Source organism: Camelus dromedarius, chromosome 3, assembly GCF_036321535.1.
Source record: "Camelus dromedarius isolate mCamDro1 chromosome 3, mCamDro1.pat, whole genome shotgun sequence".
NCBI classification, from domain to species: Eukaryota; Metazoa; Chordata; class Mammalia; order Artiodactyla; family Camelidae; genus Camelus; species Camelus dromedarius.
This window is the reverse complement of record NC_087438.1, coordinates 115,371,592-115,394,864: the sequence shown is the minus strand read 5'-3', so window position 1 is coordinate 115,394,864 and position 23,273 is coordinate 115,371,592. Positions and strand designations below refer to the sequence as shown.

The 23,273-nt window shown below is 52.0% G+C and overlaps 2 protein-coding genes across 5 annotated transcripts in view; one reads left to right on the top strand and one right to left on the bottom strand.

The window, feature by feature from the left end:
• Positions 1 to 14,561, bottom strand: part of SNAP47 (synaptosome associated protein 47) — an 85,709-nt gene extending 71,148 nt beyond the window's left edge. For 2 of the 4 annotated variants that reach the window (XR_004135992.2, XM_031449476.2), the window contains exons 1-2: positions 14,213 to 14,561; positions 3,160 to 3,704 (exon numbers count right to left, since the gene is read on the bottom strand). Coding sequence is in view for 3 of the 4 variants with exons in the window: in XM_031449476.2 (XP_031305336.1) it covers positions 3,160 to 3,659 (500 nt within the window). In the remaining variant the exon portion in view is untranslated. The remainder of the gene's footprint in view (positions 1 to 3,159; positions 3,705 to 14,212) is intronic. The other 2 variants (XM_010985378.3, XM_010985377.3) reach the window with 2 other exon arrangements.
• A 135-nt stretch (positions 14,562 to 14,696) lies between these two features.
• On the top strand, positions 14,697 to 19,868 carry JMJD4 (jumonji domain containing 4). Its single transcript, XM_010985374.3, has 6 exons — positions 14,697 to 15,164; positions 15,453 to 15,618; positions 17,569 to 17,694; positions 18,038 to 18,305; positions 18,866 to 19,012; positions 19,443 to 19,868. The coding sequence occupies exons 1-6, from the start codon at positions 14,900 to 14,902 to the stop codon at positions 19,743 to 19,745; spliced, it is 1,275 nt and encodes a 424-aa protein (XP_010983676.3). The 5' UTR covers positions 14,697 to 14,899; the 3' UTR covers positions 19,746 to 19,868.
• The last annotated feature ends 3,405 nt before the right edge of the window (positions 19,869 to 23,273 follow it).

Below are 23,273 nucleotides of genomic sequence, written 5' to 3'. Positions count from 1 at the left end.
ATCCAAATAGGGAAGAAAGAATTAAAACCGCATGTTTGCAGATGACGATACTACACACAGAAAATCCTAAAGATGCCAACAGAAAACCACTAGAGCTCATCAGTGAGTTCTGTAAAGTTGGAGGATACAAAATCAACATACAGAAGTCTGCTGCATTTCTACACACTAACAACAAATATCAGAAAAAGAAATTGAGGAAACAATCCCATTTACCATCACATCAAAAAGAATACAACACCTAGGAATAAACCTACCTAAGGAGGTAAAAGACCTGCACTCCAAAGCCTGTAAGATGTGATGAAAGAAACTGAAGATGACACAGGTAGGAAGATACACCATGTTCCCTGGATTGGAAGAATTAATATTGTTAAAATGGCCATAAAATTCAAGGCATTCTACAAATTCAATACAATTCCTATCAAATTACCAATGGCATTTTTCACAGAACTAGAACAAAAATTTTTAAATCCAGAGTTTATTTGGATATATATTTATATCCAAATATTTCCAAATATTTATTTGGATATTGAGTACCCACAACAATCTTGAGAAAGAACAGAGCTGGAGGAATCATGCTCCCTGACTTCTGACTATACAACCAAGCTACAGTAATCAAAACAGTATGGAACTGTTACAAAAACAGACACACAGATCAATGGAACAGGACAGAAAGCCCCAAAATAAACCCATGCACTTATGGTCAATCAGTCTTTGACAAAGGGGACAAGAATATACAATAGAGAAAACCATCTCTTTGATAAGTGGTGCTGGGAAAACTGGGCAGCTACATGTAAAAAAGTGAAATTAGAACATTTTCTCACACCATATTCAAAAATAAACTCAAACTGGATTAAAGACCTAAATGTAAGACTGGATACTATAGAACTCCTAGAGGAAAAAAATAGGCAGAACAATCTTTGACATAAATTGCAACAATATTTTTTTGGACCCGTCTCCTAGAGTAATGAAAACAAAAGCAAAAAAAAAAAAAAAAAAAACAAACAAACAAACAAACAAAAAGAATTTAATTAAACTTAAAATCTTTTGCACAGCATTGGAAACCACAGCAAAATTAAAAGATTACCTACAGAATGGTAGAAAATACATGCAGATGATGCAACTGACAAGGCATTAATATCCAAAATATACAAACAGCTCATACAGCTCAATACCAATAAAACAACCCAATCGAAAAATGGACATTAGATCTAAATAGACATTTCCCCAAAGAAGACATCCAACAGGACAACAGGCACATGAAAAGATGCTCATTTAGTGATGTGCTAATTAGAGAAATGCAAATCAAAACCTGACTGATGTGTCATCTCACAATGGTCAGAATGGCCATTATCAGAGAGTCTACAAATAAACGCTGGAGAAGGTATGGAGAAAAAGGGAACTCTCCTACAGTGTTGTTGGGAACGTAGTTTGGTGCAGCCAGTATGGAAAACAGTATGGAGATTCCTCAAAAAACTAAAAATACCATGTGATCCAGCAGATGATTTACCGTATGATCCAGCAATCCCACTCCTGGGCATATATCAGAAGGGAACTCTAATTCAAAAAGATACCTGCACCCCAATGTTCACAGCAGCACTATTTACAATAGCCAAGACATGGAAACAGCCTAAATGTCCATTGACAGATGACTGGATAAAGAAGTTGTGGTATATATATATATATATATATATATATATATATATATATATATACATACAATGGAATATTGTATATATTACTCAGCCATAAGAAAGTATAAAATAATGCCATTTACACTAACACGGATGGACCTGGAAATCATCATTCTAAGTGAAGTTAAGCCAGAAAGAGAAAGAAAAATACCATATGACATCACTTATATGTGGAACCAAATAAAAAAAAAAGACAAAAATGAACTTATTTACAAACAGAAACAGACTCACAGACATAGAAAACAAACTTACGGTTACCAGGGGTGGAAGGGAGTGGGAAGGGATAAATTGGGAGTTTGAGATTTGCAGATACTAACTACTACATATAAAATAGATAAACAACAAATTTACACTTCATAGCACATGGGACTATATTCAGCATCTTGTAGTAACCTATAATAAAAAAGAATATGAGAAGGAATATACGTCTGTATGTGTATGACTAAAACATTATGTGGTACACCAGAAACTGACACATTGTAAACTGACTCTACTCCAATTTTTAAAAAATGTAGCAACATGGATAGACCTAGAGATGATCATACTAAGTGAAGTCAGTCAGTCAAAGACAAATCATATGATATAACTTGTATGTGGAATCTAAAAAAATGAAACAAATGAACTTATTTACAAAACAGAAGTAGACTCACTGACATAGAGAAGAAACTGATGGTTACCAAGGGGGAACAAAGGGGGACAAATCAGGAGTCTGGAATTAAGAGATACACACTAACATGTATAAGACAGATGAAGTACAAGGACCTACTGTACAGCACAGGGAACTATATTCAGCATCTTGTAATAAACTCTAAAGGAAAAGAATCTGAGAGAGAACACACGTGCACGTATAACTGAATCACTCTGCTGCACACCTGAAGCTAACATAAGACTGTAAATCAAACATACTTTAACTAACAACAGTATGGTACACACTGGTGTATATAACCCATGTAAACAAAAGCTCTCCGGGTCCTCAACTTTTACAAGCGGGGAGGGGCAGTCCCCGAGACTAAAGGTTTGGGAGTGGTCGGGGCAGCACCAAAGACGGCAGCTTCTGAGGCTAAAATGCTTCCGCTCAAACCTTGCTCGTCCACAGCTGTGTAAAAGAAATAGGTAAACTATGCTAGTGAACGTAGTGTGCGTGACCTTGGACAACTTACCTGACCGCGCAGCCTCACTGTACCCGTGGGTAAAAGGATGTGAAGAACAGCACATTCTTCTTGGCTTGCCTGGTGATTAAATGAGGCAATCCTCACTAACACTGACAACTGCACTCAGCACACACCGTACCCTCAGTAAACACTGGCCCTCGTTATCTGTACACCCAGAGCAGCCTGCCCAAAGTCAGCGTCCCCCACTGGGGCCTAATCTGCATTGTCAGAATGCTGAACGCACAGTAAACGTGGGATGACGGAGAAGAGACCACACCACAGCCATCCAAGGGTCGGGCCAGGGTTACAGGGCTTACCTGTCAGCCACGTCCAGGTCAGACTCCATCTTGTCCAGGCCTCTGGCTATGCTGTCGAGCTGCTCTCCCTGATGGTGGAGGACTCTGGTTGTGTCTTCCAGACGCTTCTGGGAACAGGCCATCAGACAAGTCAGCTCCTTGCCCTTGGTCGCGGGGGAGGAGGAACCCTCGACAGCAGCTCCAGGCTGGGACAGCAGCAGCTCTCTCCAGAAATGCTCGATGATGCTGAAAACAACATTTCGACTAGGCTGCAAGGAACTGAACCAGTGCTTGACGTGGTCCTTCTCCAGGATGGTGATAGAACTGAAGATAAAATGAGAAGCCTCTTTCTTGATCTCAATTATACTAGAAAGCGGAAAGTTGACAAGAATCTCTCCAGTTTTATCAGTCATAAATTTTAGTGAGAGAGGAGTTAATGAAAGTTTTCCAGGGATCCATCGCTTCTCAAGTTCTAAATAATAAGAACATGGCCAGGTGTGGACGCAGATGTCTCTGCTCATCTGGTTCCTGGGTCGGTTTGCACGTTGGCCAAGGCCACTCTGCCTCTGAAGAAGAGGGGACAAATTAGTGGGTGGGCGAGACTAAACGTATCATCACACTTGGACTAGAGAAACCTGGACACCGACAGCAGGGGTGTGACTGGGATTCTGAGCACCAGAGACTCCAGCACATGGCCAGGTCTGCCCGGCAAAGGCTTGACACCACTTGTGACAGGCGGGATGAAGACCTTGCCTTACCAAGCAGAGGCGAGGGCCAGGACCAGATCTGTGCTTGTCCCCAGGGATCAAGGCCCCCAGAGCCCCCAGATGGCCCACACCCACCAGAGCACCCGCATTGGGACCAGGGTCCAAAGATGGACGTGACTGAAGGAAGGAATTCACTGGAAACCATCGCCCTAGAATTCTTCACAGGAAAGCCATTCTGGCTGGGATGACCCCCATCAACTACACACTACATACAAGTTTCTAAACATTTTCCTCTTGAAATTTTTATAAATTTACTTATGTTATAGAGAAAATAATCCTACAGACAAATCTTCCCCCTTTTTGTAAGCCCAACTAATCTTATAGAGTTCTGCCTAGTTATATAATTATGTATACATACTTTTATAGACACTTTTACAAAGTTATATGTATTGAGATGTACTATTTATATCTACAGTTTGCATTTATCAATGCACTTTTAAAAGTAATGATTCAAAATGTAGAATAGATGGACAGGATTATACGGTCTGGCACAGGGAAATATATACAAGACCTTATGGTCGCTCACAGCGAAGAAAATGTAACAATGAATATGTGTATGTTCATGTATGACTGAAAAATTGTGCTCTACACTGGAATTTGACACAGCATTGTAAAATGATTATAGCTCAATAAAAAATGTTAAAAACAACAACAACAAAAAAGACATGATTGACAGGCTTGAAACAACCCTGTAGAACGCTTAGTTCAAGTAAATATAAGACCAAGAAAGGGCGAGGGCCTTGTACAGAGCCAGTCCAGAAGCTCATGACATCAGCGTGGCCGGAACTAAGCCTGGAAACGCCTGAAGTTCAGTGCCCTTCCCAGGAGAGGTCCCCCTGCAATCAGGCATCCCTTCTACTTCTTCTTTCCTTCCTTTCTTTTCCTTCCTTCTTTCTCTCCCTCCCTTCTTTCTTCCTTCCTTCTTCCCTCCTTCTTTCTCTCCCTCCCTCCTTTCTTCCTTCCTCCCTCCTTCTCTCTCTCCCTATTCTCTCTCACACACAAATGTTAATTATGACATGACCTCACTCACAAAAATAGAAGAAATATTATCTCTAAAAACATTGACATGTGTGGGCTTTCAAAGAATGGGCACAAGGATTGGCTGCGTTTGTTCAGCAGGTTTCACGCTCCCCCCACGTGCCAGGCTGGGCTGCAGGTAGAAAAGAACAACAATGACACAGTCCTTGCCTCAGGGAGCTCAGAGTCCATCGGAATTCTACGAACTTCCTCACTGAGCTGTGTTCTGAAGACTCGGATTCCTCAGTGTCATTACCGTACTGGGCACTGCCTCAGGCAACACAAGGCCAGACAGCAAAAAAAGGCAGTACCCGCCCCTGAAAACTTGTACTGAACTGAGATCCCGAACTATACAGAAGCACAGTGATTTGAGATTAGGTAACGTACCGTCAAATATGAAGTGAGTTAATGCAAACAAAACCCCAAAGCTCTCAGGGCTGGAGGCGTGGTCAAGAAACGTAAGGAAGTCTTCACCGGCCCACAGCAGCAGTCGAATTGGTCCCCTGCCACTGGGACGCCAAAGTGCCCCCACTGCCACCACGGCCTTCCTTCCAGAGTTCGAGGGCCCCCACCAGCCCCTGCCTCCCCCGCCTTGTGGGGCTGTGTAGGCCTTGCGTCTCCTTACTGTGCCTGCTCAGCGGCAGGATGACCACTTGCTATTTGACTGCAAGCTCGCAAAGGGCGATGACCAGGTTTTACTCATAATCCTAACTCAGGAAACGCTTTGTGACTGAAACGAACAGGACAGACGCTCACGGTTTATGGTGTTTGCCCAGCGGAGACCCTCAGCACAGCTGAAGCCAATGCTGCAGGCTGGCCTCAGCCCACCGCTTAGAGTCCTGCCGGTGGTGGCCTTAGTTAAACACTGTTGGAGACAAACCGCACTGACCTGGTCCTGGCCAAATCAATCAGAGCGGTTGATGGATTGGGGAAAATTCACTGAAGCCAAGATGATATAGAAACAAGGTGTAGACATTACTGGGAGGCAGTTCTCCATGGTGTTTCTCCATACCTTATGTCCATTTTTGTCCCAGACTATCTTTCATGGAACTGTGGACAGCGTCCCCCTCTTGGTTGAAAGATGTTTCCTGACCAGGATAACAGGTGGGGTCCCCTTGGCGGCAAGAGGCTGGCAGGTCTGCTAGCAGTCCCCCACAAGCTGTGATACAAACCCAAGGTATGTGCGGCACCCACCGGGGACGGGCAAGGGGAGCAGGTGCACACATGACACTGCGGGGCCATGGTAACAGGCCCTGTCTCTCTGGCCGAGGGGCTCCTGTCTCCTGCCACGGCTACCAATCTGTGCCAGGCTCACTCCTCAGCCTGCAGTAAAGTCCCAGACGCTCCACGGTTCCTGACAGTGACATGCACCAGAAAGACCCTCCTGCTCTTGGGCATGGGTTCTTCATACCAGAATCTTCCTATTAAAACTAAATGTTTAGGAAGCAAACTCCAAGAACCCCCTCTATCAATGAACAACACCCAGGATGTTTCTACTTGACTTAAGGGAATTACGAAAACTTTCCCCAAACTTTTCTACTTTAAAAATAAGTATAAGAAAATCTCAGGAACAAGAAGTCAGAATAGTGGTTCTAACTGGGGAGGAGGGAGGCCCTGTGGTGTTGGAATGTTCCATTTCTTGCTCGGGGTGTGCCCATTTTGTGTTAATTAAAGATTTGTGCATTTTCTGTTCTAATGATTTGTTCATTTTTCGCATTAATACTTCAATGAAAGACTGAGTATTTATTAACAATATAAAATTGTATTAAAAATTAATAATGAACTTACACATGAGGTACATACCAAACCTGCATCTCAGCCGAGCAGTGAGCACAATTGCAGAAACGCCTGCGATCACCGCCTCGGGCAGCAGCGCAGCTGGAAGGCTACACGTGCGCCTCTCCTGGGGACGCGGCAGGTGCTGCCGCTCACCTGTGTCACCCCGGCTGCCCGCCCCTCTGCCTCCGCTTCCCGATCTGCAAGTGAGGATGACAACGGTACCTGCTACCCCACACTGCGGGTGTAAAGCTTAACTGAACTGGTATTTGAAAGGAGCTCAGGAGAGTGTCCGGCACCTACCAGACGCTGCATGTGTTACTGCAAGCACCACGAACAGCACACAGCCTGCACAGAACCGACCCAGCTCGTCGAGCAGGACTTGAGGAGCTTACAGTCTCCTCAATCCCGTTCCTTTAACGACCCCTAGAGCATCGCCATGCCCAGAACCTGCCATCTAATCTCATTCACTGACTGATCAGAGTTGAAAGGACCTGGTCACAAACACAAACAAACAAACATGACAGTGAAAAAAGAGGAGATGAAGGAAGAACGTGCCCAATGTAAACAAAATTAAGGTTAAAGCAAAGCAACCTGATTCCAAAACATAAGAAATATATTTAACCCTTACAGCAATCAGAATGAAGTGTTCCCCAAGTCCTTCCTAGAACTTAATCACAAAAGTGAGGGCAGGCCTGAGCTTCCCAGGTGCGCATCCCGCCAAGCAGCTCCTGTCACTCATGCTACAAACCAGCCCCGCGTACCAGCTCTGCTCACTACGAACACCTAAAATTTGGGCAAGCCTAAAAGAGAGCTGCCATATTAAGCCTGAGAAGTTTGTCATCATTGCAAAACAAAACATGGAACTTGGAAGTAATAAATACAAAGACATCAGGGCTGGAAGGCTCACAGAGGTCATCTACCCAACCCGCCACACTTACAGGCAAGCGAGCACAGCCCAGCCACGGCGGCAGCAGTGGCAGAAGTCCACCGACAGCCTGGCCAACACTCTTGCAGGAGTATTAGCATCTTCAAGTGTTTTGCATTAGCTTCAATTCTGACAAAGTAATGGCCTTAGAACCTACATATTTAAGGAGTTACAAAATCATGCAGGCACAAGAGGGGTATGGACGTAAGGAGACAGAACACACACACTTAAAGATAAGCAACAAGATTGCATATTCTTATACTGAAAAGGACAAAGAGTAAGTGGAAAAAGGACTGCTCCAGATGAAGACCACACGGAAGGCAAGCCCCCTCCATGGAGGATGTAACAGGCCTGGGGCAGGAAGAAGCAGAGACTTCCTGCTCTCAGGCCCGGTGCCACCTTCTCAAGCATCGGTTCACATGACCACCCTGCGTCACAGAGGAGCCTGAGGCTTATGGGGTCAGAAACCTGCTCAAAAAGACAGGAACCCAAGAACCCGCCTTCTTAGCCAGCATGAAGATGAATGCCGGGCCAAGGGAAACCTCAACACTGAAAACACACTGAGCAAACAAACAACCTCGTGCCCTCAGCTCAGCATCCTCTGTGAAGGAGCCAGGAGACCCATGCTCCTATGTCACTGGGAAGCTAACGAAGATCTCCTCACTGTTGAAAACTCCTGACCTTCTCTGCACAGAAGACTGGCGTCATCCTTTCGAGGGGCTCTGCCCGTGAGATCTCTGCACACACCCCCCGGCACACCCTGGAGCGTGGGGAAGCTCACCGCGTGCGGCAGAGCAGCTGGGAGCGCACCTTCCTCCGGAACCACAGTCCACGCGAGACAAAAGGAACCGCGAGGCCGAGGTGCCTTCATCGGACCCTTCTCCCTAGTGAGGGGAACACTCAGCCAGACACTGGAAACAACGTCAGACAGACTAGCGTGTGGCTGGCCCGGCCCGCTCACAGGACAGGGCAGTGACGTGCACACCTGCGGCGGGCTACGACCCACACACCTGCCGGCCCCCACGAGCCGCGAGGCCCCCAGTGAGCCACTCGCCCAGCCCGCCAGCACTGCTCAGCCGTCAGGCCGCTCGGCAGTCGTTCAGACGTGCGTAACAGAGAAGGCCTCCACTCTCAGAATTAGGGGCGAACTCACTCCATCAATTTAACCACGGGTTCCAGTGTGTCCACGGCCAAGACAAACGTCGGAGGCAGGTACGTCGGGCCCCGCCGCTGCAGTGTGCTCGCAGGCCCGGTCAGCACTTGAAACCAGCTGGGCCCTGGTCCTTCTGGCTGAAAAGAGCCTCCTGCCACTTGGCCGCTCCCCGTTTGCCATACACCATCCCCAATACCCCAAAAGTACCGAAGAGGGGTCATATCTTATTTACCTCTGCTCCCCACACTTCGAAAGTTTGATTTAGCCTGGAAATTGAATTTATATTAACAATTGCCTGGCCCGAGCCGTCGTTCCCGAGCTTGTATTCTGGGAGGTGCTCCCTGAGCACTGCGTGAGATTATGCACACACTCCTCAAAGAATCACCGAGTCTGGCACTGCAGCATCCAAGGAAGCACGCTGAAGTTCCAACTCCAGCTGTGCCACATGCTTTACGACTGTGGAAAAGTTACTTCATCTTCTGGGCCTCTGTTTAACCAATAAATTAACTAAAACATCTAAGGACAAAAATCAGCTCTGAAATATTCTAAAATTTCAAGAAGAGAGAAAAGTAAGAGGAAAGATTTAAGAGAAGCACAAAACACTTCTCATTACAGCACCATAGACAAGAAACAGGAGAAAAGTGCTCAGGTGTCACAGTCACCGAGGAAAAGGCACAACGACCTCGGGTCACCTGTGGCCACAACTGTTCCTACCACAGATTTCCATGCAGCTTTCCCAACAGACCAGAATAAATGAGGATTCCATGGACAGGCCAGAGCGAGAACAACACTGCCGTGTGTACTGCAGAGACCCAACCCACACACGGCCTGTCCCTCAGCCGAGGACTCAGACACTGCACCTGTCCTGTCCCCGGGGGCTTGCCTTTCCTCTGGTCCCCCTGTACAGTGTGCAGGAAGCAGTGTCTCTGCTCCCTCAAAGGCCAGACTCATGCACCCTGGATCTCAACCTCCTCCCTCTCCGGCAATGTCAACCTGTCCATCCTTCCGCCACCAGGGGAGGGCACGCTTTTTCTGACAATGGCCAGGTAGTAAATATTTTACGCTTTGTGACCATGTGGGCTCTGTTACACTGCTCCACTGCTTTGGCAGAGCAGAAGGAGCCAGAGACAATACGGAAATAAAGGGGTGTGGCTGTTCCATTAAAACTTCATTTATAAAGCAGGGGGCAGCCAGCCTTGGCCTGTGGGCCACGGTTTACCAGCCCCTGTCCTGGATCAGCTCATCAGTTTGCACATGTGCTCTAAGACCATCTTAAAAGGGACAAACCCCCTCCCTACATCCCCACAGTCCTCTCTACTTCCTGCTCTTCCAAGAGGCTCTAAACTCTCCCGTGATTGCCCATCCCCCATCACCCAGGAACCGCCCCCTCCAGACAAACTCCTGTCCCCACCGCGCACTGACACTGCTCTGCCCCGGCCCCCAGGGAGCCAGATCCCACGCCCACGTTTACCCTAACCTCTGTTCAGCACAGCTGCCCCACTCCTGAGAGACGTCACATCCTGGCTTCCTGGATACTATGCTCCCCTGGCCTCCCACTCCCCAAGGGCCTGTTTTCAGCCTCCTCTGCTGGTGCTTCCTCGTCCACCTGACTGCTGACTGCTAGAATGGCTCAGTCTCGGCCTTGGTCTTAATGACTACTCTCCTCCCAAGCGAGTCAACACAGTTTCACGGCGTTAGTATCACCTCCAGGCCGATGCCTCCCAAACCTTCCCCTCCAGCCCAGACTCTCTGGGACTTGAGTACTGACGGGGCCTCTCTGCCTGACCATCCAACGGGCACTTCCAACTTAGCAAGCAACTCCGTCTGCTCCTGCAGCTCAGTGAAGGCACTGCCAGGTGAGTTCTCCTGGATCCCCCTTCCTCACCCCTCCCAACGAGCCATCAGCCAGTCCTGGCAGTCGTACCTCCCATCTGCCCTCTGCTTCCCCATCCCCGCAGACACAACACTATGCAAAGGTGTCATTACTCTCCTGGACAGCCTCCCAACTGGCCTGCTTGTTTCATTCTGCCCCCACCACACACTGTCCATCCAGCAGCCGATGTGACAGTTAAAAAGCAAAATTAGAAAATGCCACTCTTCTGCTGAAACCCTTCCCCACGTGCCTCGAGTAAAATCCAAAGTCCCCACCCCAGCCATGCAGGCTTTACTAACTACAGCCTCACCACCCAGCCCCTCCTCTCTCCTCTGTTCCTGCCTCAGGGCTCCCCACCCTGCTGCTCCTGGGACACTAAATGGCCAGCTCCATCTTGCTCCCCAGGTCGCTGCTCCAGTGGCATCCTCTCCCCCGTAACAGACCCTTCTCTGACCACAGCACTCCCCTTAACTCCACAGAGCCTGTGACTGTGCTTACATGGTGCCAACTCGGCGACACACTGGAGAAGGCAAGCAACACAAGGAGGGTGCCCTGTGCACAATGCCAGCACATCACAGGAACCCAGTAAGTATGTGCTGAGTGAACCACATATGACACGAAAACATCAACCGTGTCCCCTTTAAACAGTTTTCTTCCTTCTACACGCTGACCTCGGTCTCTGTTCTAAGCTAAGTTCCTGGAGGCCTTATTCGGTCTTCACCTGCTGTAACCTGGAACCCGCATCTCCCAGTGAAAAGACCCGTAGACTCGTGCTGCCCCTGTGGGTAGAGCTGGGCTAGGGAGAGGAGGTAACGGTAAGGCACCCCAGGAGTGTTTGAGGCTGGTCCACACAGTGACGCTCCCGGGAAAGAAACAAGTGGTCCCAGGGACTGAACTCCTAACACACGGCAGTTAATATAATGGGTCTCTCTTAGCACTGGCACAGACCTGTGCCCTGGAGTAGACACAGTATCAGGTAAACACCCTATTTTTAGTTAATTTCCAAAGTAACAGACCAAGCGACATTTTACACACCTTCCAGTAACTCCTGACCACAAGAAGGCTTAGAGTCAGAACAGTGGGAGCAGTGTCTCCAGGCACCAGTGGCCAGTCTTTTCCATTACCTTCACCTCCTGCTCCTCAGAGGCTCCCACTCTCAACCTGGGAGGTTCAAACGTGCCGTTTGGGGGTGTTCCATTGCAATCGCATGGCCTATTCACATGGTACACACTGTCTTTCTAACCTCTCAGAGCAGAGAGCTAGAATTTCGTTATTCCCACTGCATTTCCAACAAAGTGCTGACTTTTGATCCCCTCTCCTACCATTTCCCTTTTCTGGCCCTCTGTGGGGTATGTCCCACCCCAGGTTCTGACTCAGGTCTGGGTGGGGCCCAGGAGTGCGCAGTGCTCAACAGTTCCCAGGTGACGCCAGGGCTGCCGTCTAGGGGCCTCGGAGGGATACAGTTCCAGTTCCAACTCTGATCATGCTCCTTAAGCTGAAGCCTCATGTGCACAGTGCAGGTAACGCTGCCAACATCAGAGGGCCACTGTGTGAACGAGGACAAATACCACACAAAATGTCTGGCCCAGGGCAAATGCTCAAGAAAGGAGACTTCCTCTCCAACTCAGAGTTACTGGGTCAGTTGTCCCAACAATCCTGGGGAGCGTGTGGACCTGCTGGCCTAAAACCTCTCCTTCCTTACAAAACTTAGTCTCAACCACAGAGCTTCAGGAGCTGAAATCCTGGGGTTCCTCTGAGGCAATGACTACCTGAATTTCCTATCTCCCCTATGAGGCAAACTTTGAGCCATAGTTCCCAAATCTTAGACAACTGTGAAAACTCTGCTTCCCACACACTTCCTATTTGCCTTCCATGATCTCAACTTACAACTTAAATCAAGTAATTGAGGAGCTCCTGGTCAACAAGCAGCAAGAAGCTGACCATGTACCATTAATCTTTTTTAAAAAGCTAAAAGCAGAGAAAGCTTACATACATAAACTTGCATATATGTAAAATAGAGAGACCCTGTGTCTATGTGTGTGCAGAGAGGGAGAGAGAGAAAAAAATTAACATGTGGTGAAAAAGAATATGAAAACGAATATACGTATGTTCCTATATGACTGAAGCATTGCGCCGTACACCAGAAATTGACACAACATTGTAAATGGACTATAGTTCAATTAAATTTTTTTAAATTAAAAAACAGAAAAACAAAGAAATAAGTGCCTGGAAGGATAACTCTGTATCAAGAATGAAAAGTGCTCATCTCTTGATGGGATTAAAGGTGACTCTTTTTCTCTATTGTAGCTTCCCAGAGCATTCTCACTTTCTGCCCCACACTGGCCCAATGAAGAATTCCACAGCCTGACCACATGAGGCACAAGGAGCCAGACTGGGAAGGGAGCACAGTGCACACTGAGTCACACAACCCCTCACACTGGTCTGCTTGCCACAAACTCGCCACCGCCTGTCCTATCTAGCCCATGTTCTCAGCTCCCACTTTTGGCCCCCTCCTCTGCCTGGACTCCAGACTCTCCCAAACTCACTGTCTTCCTAGTCTTCCCCTCCTCTGCCTTTCCCCACTTCTGGTCCTCGCTGTTGTCCTGATGCATGAGCTTCATATCCCTGGGAACTACTCTTAGCAAGCTCCTCTCCAAAGCTCAGGGCCTCAGTATCCTCAGAATCTCCCTTATGACACCTATAGGGGTAAATAAACAAGATTACATCTTCACTGCTTACTAAAGAGGAGGGAGTTGCCCCTCCCCTTCCCTTTGGCTATTTCCTTTGGTCAGGAATGAAACAAACTCAGTGTTCAGATTTTACAAGGCACAGTCACCACCTGCTGACTCAGAGATGCAAACACACACCTCCAGAACTGAGGCAGGGGTCGCTCGTGCATCTATTTTACCCTCAAGGAGACAGGAGACAGCGGTGGGGGTGGGGGGTGGGGGTCATACCTAGTCTTTCTTCTGCTTCTTGTGTGTGAAATGTCTGAAGTTCTGCCCACCTCTGTACTCTCCTGCAGATGCCTAGCATGCATGTAATCTGCCCATACAATAACAGACCTATTTTCTTCCTTCCATATTGATGTGGGGAGGTTTGTGTTGGAAGGACATCTATTTCTCAAACATGCTGAAACCCTGACGTGTCACCCCCACCCAAGTCCCCCTCTGATGGCCCCCCATTTCAGGTCTGCTGGTGTGCACAGCCTCATGTCCCCACCCCTGTCCCCCACACCTGCACGTCAGAGCATCCCTAGTCCCCCAGCATGTCCTCCAGGTCCCACCAACCTCTCCTGGCCCCCAACATCCCCCTTAGCCCCCAGCGTCCCCTCCAGGCCCTCAGCATCGCCTTAGACACCCAGCATCTCCCAGGACCCCTCCTTTGGCCCTTGTGCCTCTTTGTTAGCCCAGCCCACATGCCACCACCTTCTGCGTCCTTGGAGCACTGGAAAGAGGAGGGGTCCTCACCCAGGCATTAGCGGCGGGAGAAATTGTGCTGAGGGACCAGCGGAGGGGCTTGGGACACAGGCCCAGCTGCAGACTAGGGACACCGCTTACCTGAGTCACTGGGGAGGCGCGAAGACAGCGAGACCCGGGGCCCGCACCGTTCGAAAACCTCTGAAGCGGGGCGGACCCGGCGCGGGGCCCAAGGCACCGTAGCCCCTCAGTGCCTGCGCCAGGTGAGGGCCGCTGCCTGTGTGAGCATGCGCCCGGGGCCCGGCGCGCGGCGTTTCGGCTCCGGCGGGAACTGCGCCCGCGGAATCTTGGTTCCCCCCGACTGCGCCGGGACGACTGCGCCGGGACGACTGGCCCGGGACGACTGCGCCGGGACGACTGGCCGGGACGACGCGCCGGGACGACTGCGCACTACCGGTTCCTGTACTTCGCCTTCTTCGTGCTGGCGGGCGCTGGGCGCCAAGCCGCGGATGCCCAGAGCGTCTACGCCGGTACTACTTTTAGGAAGCACTTCCTTTTTCACCTCCCAGTTTAAAGAGCAGAGAAGTGGAAATCCGGAAGCCGGATTTTGGGCCCCCGCTCTCCGCCGGGCCGTGGCCGCTGCTCCGCCCCCAGCGGCCCCTCCGGTCCAAGGAGGCTCCTCTGGCCGCCCGGCAGCCCCCCACCTTGTCCGCAGCAGCTCCTCCGAGCCCCCCCGACCCTTGCCCCATTCCCAGCAGCCCTCCCGACCCCCCGGCAGGCCCCCACCCTACGCGCTCCGCGCCCCACGGAGGCGGGGCCTGGCTCGGGATGGACAGGGACACGCGCGTGTTCGCCGAGAGCCACTTCCGAGGGCTTCGGGGGCGCCTACCCGGCAGGGTCTGCCCCAAACTGGACCGCGTGGACTTCATCGAGAAGCCAGACGCCTTCTCCTACGCGGACTTCTTCAAGGGCTACCTGCTCCCCAACTTGCCCTGTGTTTTCTCCAGCGCTTTCACCGAGGACTGGGGCAGTAGGAGGCTCTGGGTGACGCCCGGCGGAAAGCCCAACTTCGATTATCTGCTTCAGAACTATGGTGAGGAGCGCAAGTGCCTGGGCAGGGCAGCGACATCATGGACTAGCAAACACAGGACTAGAGCCAGTGTCCTTTGACTCTCGCCCTGCTAAATTCCCTTGGGTCAGACTGTGAGGGCGCTAATGAGGTAAGCCGCGGAAGGCTTGAGGGAGGCAGGGCATGAGTCGGTCCCCAGAAGAATTCATCTGGAGACGTGTGTACCAATGAGTTGGAGGGCGGACAGGGTCAGGGAGGATGGACAGGCTGGAGCACTCTCAGAAAAGTCTGTGCCTGACCCTTGCCTTTCAGGAGACCTGGTTGTACCTGTTGCAAACTGTGGGGTCCAAGAATACAACTCCAACCCCAAAGAACACATGCCCCTCAGAGACTACATCAGCTACTGGAAAGAGTACATTCAGGGGAACTACTCCTCTCCACGGGGCTGTCTCTATCTCAAAGACTGGCATCTGTGCAGGTAAAGGAGCCTGGAGCACTGGCCCCAGCACTGCTTTTCCTGCCCTGAGTGAGTCCTGGCTGCACACAGGGGAGCTCGTCTTTTCCCCAGCTAAGAATTTAATTAGTATAAAACCCGCTCTCTTCAGAGTGGTTGGAAGTGTCATTCTGTCCCGTCGTGGCCATTTCACCGTGCCTGGACAGGGCTGGCTGCTGTGAGGAGTGTGGGCCTGGCAGTGGCCCAGATGGGCTGTGCTTGCTACCTTTTTTTTTTTTTTTTTTTTGGTCACATTTGCCCATAACTGTCCTTGTCAGCTTCATCTAAAAAATCTAACTGGCACCATCTAGCTTTTGCCTGTCCTCTCGGATGCTCCTGGGATCAGCCTGCCCTCTCCCAACCTGCTTCTCCAAGTCAGGCTTGCTCTCATCCACCTTGGCTGCTGCCAGTCTCCAGACTAGCTGCCCCAGCTCAAATCCCGCACCCTGCTGCTAGACTCACTGAAGTCCCAAAGATCTTTCCGGCAGGACTGTGTCCTGCCCGTTTAAGGTCTCCATTGCTAACAAGCAATGAGGCCAACACTTTAACGAGGCCTTCTGAGGTCTGTCCCCGTCGACCACAAACTTCTTCCTCCTGAGGAGCTTGAAGGACGCTGCTTTAAGAAACCTCTCGCTTCCTTGGGCAGCTCCACGCCTTCTGCTGGCACTCATACTCTGAGGTGGCCCTCAGAATTTTGTGTCCCTCTTCCTTGCCAGGGCTGTGCTTTTCACTAGCAGAGAGGGGATCACAGTCAGACCCCCACCTACTGGCACCACCTGGCACAGAGTGGGTGCTCCAATAACGAATGAGTGAACAGTCAAATTCTTGTTTTGCTCAAGCAGGAACTAAGACTCAAAAAAAAAAAAAAAAAAAAACTTAGATCCTAGTGAGTCCCAAGATGAATCCGAGAGTGCACGAGGGGCACGAGCATCCTGCTCAAAGCTTGCCCTGGGTGCTGTCTGCCACACAACTGCTTGCTTGGCAGAGAGAGCCGGACCAACAGACAGTGGGTGAGATGCAGCCAGACTCTGGTCCTAGAGCTCAGGAGCTCGTTCCAGGAACGCAGATGAGCTCAGAGACGCAGACGCTCACGCGCGGTGAGTTCGGGCTTCAGATAAGCTGTGAGGGGTTTTCAGGTGCAGGTGTGTCACAGGGGGCACATTTAGCCTGGAAGCGCGTTCATTGTTTATTTGAATTTCAGTCTTGATGGGGTGCCCTGCATTTCCTTCGGCAACCCTAAAATAAAAGGTCTGGATCAGGCAGGCAGGGGTGGCCACAGGGGAGTTGATACCTGAGCCTTGTTTTGAAGGATGAGCAGGCGCCTGTCAGTGCACAAAGACATGGCAACAGAGGGCCTGCACAGTGTCTTAGGGAACTGCGGGTGACTTGGTGCTGAGGCTCCCCCGCCACGGCCTCTGACTGCGAGTGACGTGGGACCGTGCTGTTGGCAGAGCTGCACCTCTCCTTGGGCTAACTTAGAATGCTCCTCTGTTTGGGAGCCCATTGGTTGGGTTGTGGGGATGGACTAGGGAGTGAGAGCTTGAGAGACGAGGTACAAAGGACCTTGGTGTACATGCCTGTGAATCCACTTGGCAGAGTCAAGGTCCCTGGTGTGGGTGAAAAAGTAGAGGAGGCCCCCAAAGTTGGGAAACCAGCATGACGCAGACAATGCATTTAGAACCAGAGGCTGAAGGCCTGGAGCGCGTCTGGGAGGGGCCCAGAACGGCTGGGTCACTGCCTGTGCGTGTTGGCTAGGCTGTGGCTGGATGGCCTGATGTGGCCCACTCAGCCTGGCAGTTGGCGCTGGCTCCAGAGGCAGGTCAGCATCATTCACATAACTTCAAACCTCTCAGGGTCTCTCATGGCCTCAGGACCTGGGTGCTGGGAGGTGGGCTGGCAGCGCCTTCGGCTGCAGCCTCACGCCTCTTTGTGAAGGGACTCCTCAGCGGAGGACGTGTTCACCCTGCCCGTGTACTTCTCGTCCGACTGGCTCAACGAGTACTGGGACGTCCTGGACGTGGATGACTACCGCTTCGTCTACATGGGGCCCAGCGGCACCTGGTAACCGCCTGTCTGCTCCCACCGCCGTCCTGTACCCTGACCCCCGTCACCCTCCTGTTCCTGCTGGTGTGTCGGTCCTCGGCCAGAGCCTCTCAGATTTCCGTCAGCCAGGTCATGGAGGTGGCTGCCAGGTCTGGCATTCCTAAGCCCACTTACCCTCTTTGCTCTGTGGCAAGAGCCCAGGCACCTGCTCTGGGGTGGGGGAGGTCTGGCCCTCCCACCTGGCCCACAGGCCGGGTCTGAGAACTGGGGACCAGTGAGGCCTCTGAGCGTGGCCTGTGTAATTCAGAAGGCGCACAGCCCATATTTGAGCCACAAGACACCAACAGGAGCTCTTGTGCAGGTCACCGTTCCACGCCGACATTTTCCGCTCCTTCAGCTGGTCTGTCAACATCTGCGGGAGGAAAAAGTGGTTCTTCTTCCCACCGGGGCAAGAAGAATTCCTGCGGGATAGCCGCGGTGGCCTGCCCTACGATGTGACCTCCCCCACACTCCTAGATGGCCACCTACACGCCAGGCTCGATCTCTGTAATCCACCACTGGAGGTCACACAGGAGGCTGGCGAGATGGTGTTTGTACCCAGTGGGTGGCACCACCAAGTCCACAACCTGGTAGGGTGGGCCCTCCCTGCCCCACATGCTGTGGTCCTGAGGGCTCAGGGAGACAGGCCACAGGGCTTCCCCACTCAGCTGTGCCCCGTGGCCTGCCAGGTGGCCCTCCTCATCCTCAGTGCCTTCCTAGACGCCTCCCTGCAGCGAGCGGGGTGAGCCTGCCCCTCCTGGTCCCACAGAGTGGGCAGGCTGTTCCTCTGGGAGAGCCCAGATGTGGGACACGGCAGGCCACGGGCAAGGCTGGTCCTGCCTGTGGCCACGCTGGCTCCTGCACGCAGCACTGCTGAGGGCCCCCAGCCTCTTTCCCTCCCTCCCGTGTTGCTTTCCTGGGCAGCAATGGGCAAGGGGTCTACAAGCCATGGGGTTGTCCCAGCCCCCGGGGAGCCCCACTCTGGGTTAACTGTGGATTCAGATGATCACAGCCCCGGCTCCCTCTTCCCTTCTGGCACCCATCGGGAGATGGGAACAGCCCTTTCCAGCTTGAGAAGACCTCAGGACATGGGGAGGGGACAGTGCCCCCTGTGGGCTAGTGGGGACAGCCTGCGCCCTGCCCTTTCCAGGAGGACACCATCTCCATCAACCACAACTGGGTCAACGGCTGTAACCTGGCCAACATGTGGCACTTCCTGCAGCAGGAGCTCTGCGCGGTGCAGCGGGAGATCATCGAGTGGAGGGACACCATGTCCGACTGGCACCGCCACTGCCAGGTGGGACGGCTGGTCTGAGCAGGAGCGGGGCGTGCGGAGAGGCTCACCGGGGCTACAGTGGGAGGACGGGTAGGGGCCTCACCAGGGCTGAGGCCTCAGCGGGGGGAGGGTGTGGAGGAGCCCCCAGGACAGCCTGCGGTCCCACGGGAGGGTGTGGTCTCCTAGGGCCAGAGCTACAGTCTTTGGGAGGGTGGGGGGTGGCCACCGGACCTGCCTCTGTGAGCGAGAGTCTGGGACCGAGGCAGGTCACTGGGCCTTCCAGACTGCAGGACTCAGACGCGCTTGAGTCCGGCCCCTGGGTGTCTTCCTCCATCCTGAGGGCTAGGCCGTGCCCAGGGCCCTTCATAGCCTAAATTCTGTACAAGGTGGGCAAGAGCTTGCCCAGAGCCGTGCGTGAGTGGCGGCTCACCGGCCGCTCTTTCTGACCCAGGTCATGATGAAGTCGTGCTCCGGCATCAATTTCAAGGACTTTTATCACTTCCTCAAGGTCATCGCTGAAAGGAGGCTGCGCTTCCTGGCTGAGGGTGTGGACCCTGGCCAGGTGGGGGGTAGCAAGGGCTGTGGGCTGGGCCCCCAGCAGGCCGCTTTTGACGTCGGCCGCATAGCTGAGGTGCTGGAGTGCGTGGTGGCCCACGCTGACTTCCAGAGAGTGGACACCAGTGCGTTCTCACCACAGCCAGAGGAGCTCCTGCAGCAGCTGGAGGAAGTCATGGCCGCCACCGTGTCCCTTTAGTGCGGGTCATGAGAACTGGCTGCAACATGTCCTGGGGGGACGCTGGAGGCACCAGTGTGGAAGGCATTCACCCTGCTCCAGAGTCCCTTCTAGCAATAAAGCTCTGTTCTGTGTGGCCCAGGACATGTCACCTCTCCACTGAAACTTGTCACCTCAGTGTCTCAGGCACAGTGTCTGCTTTTTGGGGTCTAATACGTCCTGTCTGTTGGACCTTGATGCTTGTGCAGAGGGTCCAGGTTCCTTGTGAGGCCCAGCCAGGACTGGGCACTCTGGATCCATTGAGAGGGTGGGTGAGGAGGCGCTGTTCACTTGGACCCACAGCGAGGAGGCTGGGAATGTGCTGGGGATTTCGAAGTGGGGGTGACGTGGCTGGGTTTTCTTGGTTCCCCACCCCCCGGCCTTCTCTCAGCAAAGGCCAGCACCCAAGCTGATAGGCCTCCCATCCTTAGCACTGCAGGGCAGGTGGCTTGTCTCGCAGGGCCCCCTCTGCCCTAGCACCACATCCTTGCCTAAGTCCCACTAGAGCAAGGCCCCCAGGGTGGGGGGAGACACTCGGGCCCAGGTCAGCCCCAGGACCCAAGGCCTGTATCTCTGTCCAACACTAGACAGTATTTAAATACAGCCCGCCCTCCCTCCACTGGCCGGTACCTCCCTCCTCCCCCACAGGATCCTGAGCCAGAGATGTCTCTTGGTCAGGGCTCTAGGCAGATCTCACGCGCTGTCCCGCATGCAGGCCCCCCAGGTGTCACAGGTACATCATGCAGCTGCCATTTGGGCCTTGTTGGCAGCAGGTAAGCAAGACAGAGCACCAGTGAGTTCATCGTCCTCATGCTCACCGCAGCACCGCCTTCCCCCTCTGGAGACCCCAAGCCCGCCCTTGAAGCTGCGTGCGCAGTGAGGGAGAGGGTCTTGTGCCAGTCCCGCAGGCCAGGTGGGACCCGAGAGGCCGGCTGGAACCCGGGCCTCTTCCACACCTCGTACACCTGTTCAGCACCATCCAGCGTCTACTCCTTGCACACCCCTTACTCGCCATTTAACAAAGTGATTTGTGCACTCATCCTGCCCCATCCAACTTCCAAACCTAGCTTCTCACACCTGAGCCAAACAAAACTCAATCACTGCACACTATTCTAGTTTTTAAACTCTGCACACTTGCGTGGGCCATGCAGTTTCTACATAAGCCTTGCACACCTGTGTGCTGCTACTCAGTCATCAGTTTCAGGGATCTCCAGAGAAATGGAACCAACAGAATAGGTGTATGTGTATAGAGAGAGAGGGAGAGAGGGAGAGAGAGGGAGAGAGGGAGAGGTGTTGGGGGATGGCGAGTGTGAAGTCTGCAGGGCAGGCTGGAGACCCAGGGAAGAGTAGACACTGCAGTCTTGAGGCTGAAGGCTAGACACTCAGGCGGGGTTTCTGGGTTGCAGCCTGAAGGCAGAATCACTTTGGGGAACCTAGGTCCCTTGCTATTAAGACCTTCAACTTACTGGATGAGGCCCACCCACACTGTGCTGAATTAAATATGTCACATATAAAAGATGCCTTCACAGCAACGTCCAGACTGGCTAAATTTAGCCAAACAACCTGGCACCATGACCTGGCCACACTGGCACATAAGGTGGAACATTGCAATTACCCTCTGCACAGTCAGTGGTCAGTCTGCTTCAGCCAGTGCCCACTTCCCACAGGCCCGCTCTGACGCTCAGCGACGTCTGCCGGCACACGCGCTGTGTAGTTCAAAAGCCAGCGTCTGGCATTTCCAGTTCACTTCACACTCTGCACACCTATTTGCCTTTCAGAGTCACTGTCTACACACTCCATGTGCAGTTCAAAAACCAGTCTAATGCGTGTGCGCCCTGATTTCGCTCCAGCACACTCCTGCAGCATTTAACAATTGCTTCTCCCATGCTCACCACCAGGCTTTCTATTCTCACAACCCACTGTGTGCTATTCGGCCATGTCTTGTTGCACACTCACTGCAAGAGGCACTTTGAACACTCACTGAGGCCAGGTTATCAACCATTCTTCACTATCCTGCTCCTTCTGGCTTCTCCTGCATCCCACCGTGTACCATTTGAGAGTCAATGCTCGCACACTCACTGCAAAACAACCACTCTTTGCCCGTTTGTGCTGATTTATTAGTCTTTCCCTGCACATTAATTCTGCAGAATCCAAATTCCACTAAGCCATCAATAATCAACTCCATTACAATCTCTGTGTGGCGCAACAATCATTTGCTCCATTTTGCTCTTTTCTGTGTCTGCTTCTTGCACACCCATTTGCCTTCAACAATATCCTTGCACAATCACTTGGGGCCTGGCAGAGGTGAGCCTTGCTGTGTGTCTGAGTGACACCTATAGCCATTGAGGAGGAAAGGGTAACTCAGAATTGCCCCACCATTTGTCTATCTCTTGCCCTTACAGGCTGTGTATTCTGACAGGGTGCAGGCTGAAGGCTGTGTAAGGTCCTGGGACCTCCTGCTGTGCCTGGTGTTAACCCTTAAGCTTTCAGTCCTGGGAGAAGGCCCCGGAGGGCGCTTGGGTGAGCTCAGGGCAGTGTGTGTTTCCCACCTGGGTTGGAAACGCTCCGGTGTCTGACGGGGAGAGCTGTGTCTGTGCCGCCCACGTATCGCTGGTCCTGGCGGTACACCCCCTCCCCGTCCATCTGGCTGCATCTTTCCCCTCCCTGCAGGAAGGATTTACATCCCTGTGACATAAACACAGGACGTTCACCGGGCCCCACCCAGCCAGAGGAGGGTGACCAGGGTGTACCCGACGGGGGACAGGTGGCATCTAGGGCATGTCTGGGTTAAAATGGTTGCACAAGGCGTTGCGGGGGTGCGGGAAATCCCTGTACACAGGCAGCAGGGACACTTACAGAATGACACCCAGCTGTAGCCCTAAACTCTGCATCACAGATCTTTCCCCTGGATTTAAAAAAAAAAAAAACAAAAAACAAAACAAGGAAAGGAATTCTGAGGTCAGAGGAGTATTCAAGTTCAGGTGAAGTGCTGACCTTGGGAGAAGGGGGACTATGATGGAAAGCCCTGTCTGCCCTCAGCCTGGTTGCCAGTAATCTTACTCTGGCTTGTTCTTTTCCACGTTGTATGTTTTTGTCTTGTATACGTTTCCCCCACTTGGGCTCGTGGAATTGCAGAGTTTGATCTACAGTTTTCCCAACTGGTGGTCAAAGGACACCTCAGCAGGAGAAGTAGAAAGCTTCTCTTCCTCTGAAGTGTAGAAAGGCAGCCATTGTCCGGGGGCGGGAAACGGCCCGGGCAAGGGTTACTTTTAAAGATGCTCAGATTTCAGCGGCTGCTGCTGTGCCTGTGCAAGTGCCTTCAACCTCTGAATCCCCTGGGTTCTGAGGCGCTGCCTCAGCTCCTCGTTCAGCTTAATGACACTGAAATAAAAGTTTCTGTGGAAGGTGGACGTGGGCACGTCCTTCAGAGAAGGCTGGCCTTTCTCACTTCTGCACACAATAAACTAATGACCCTGCAAGACACTGAATGAGGACTGAGCGTGTCTATCT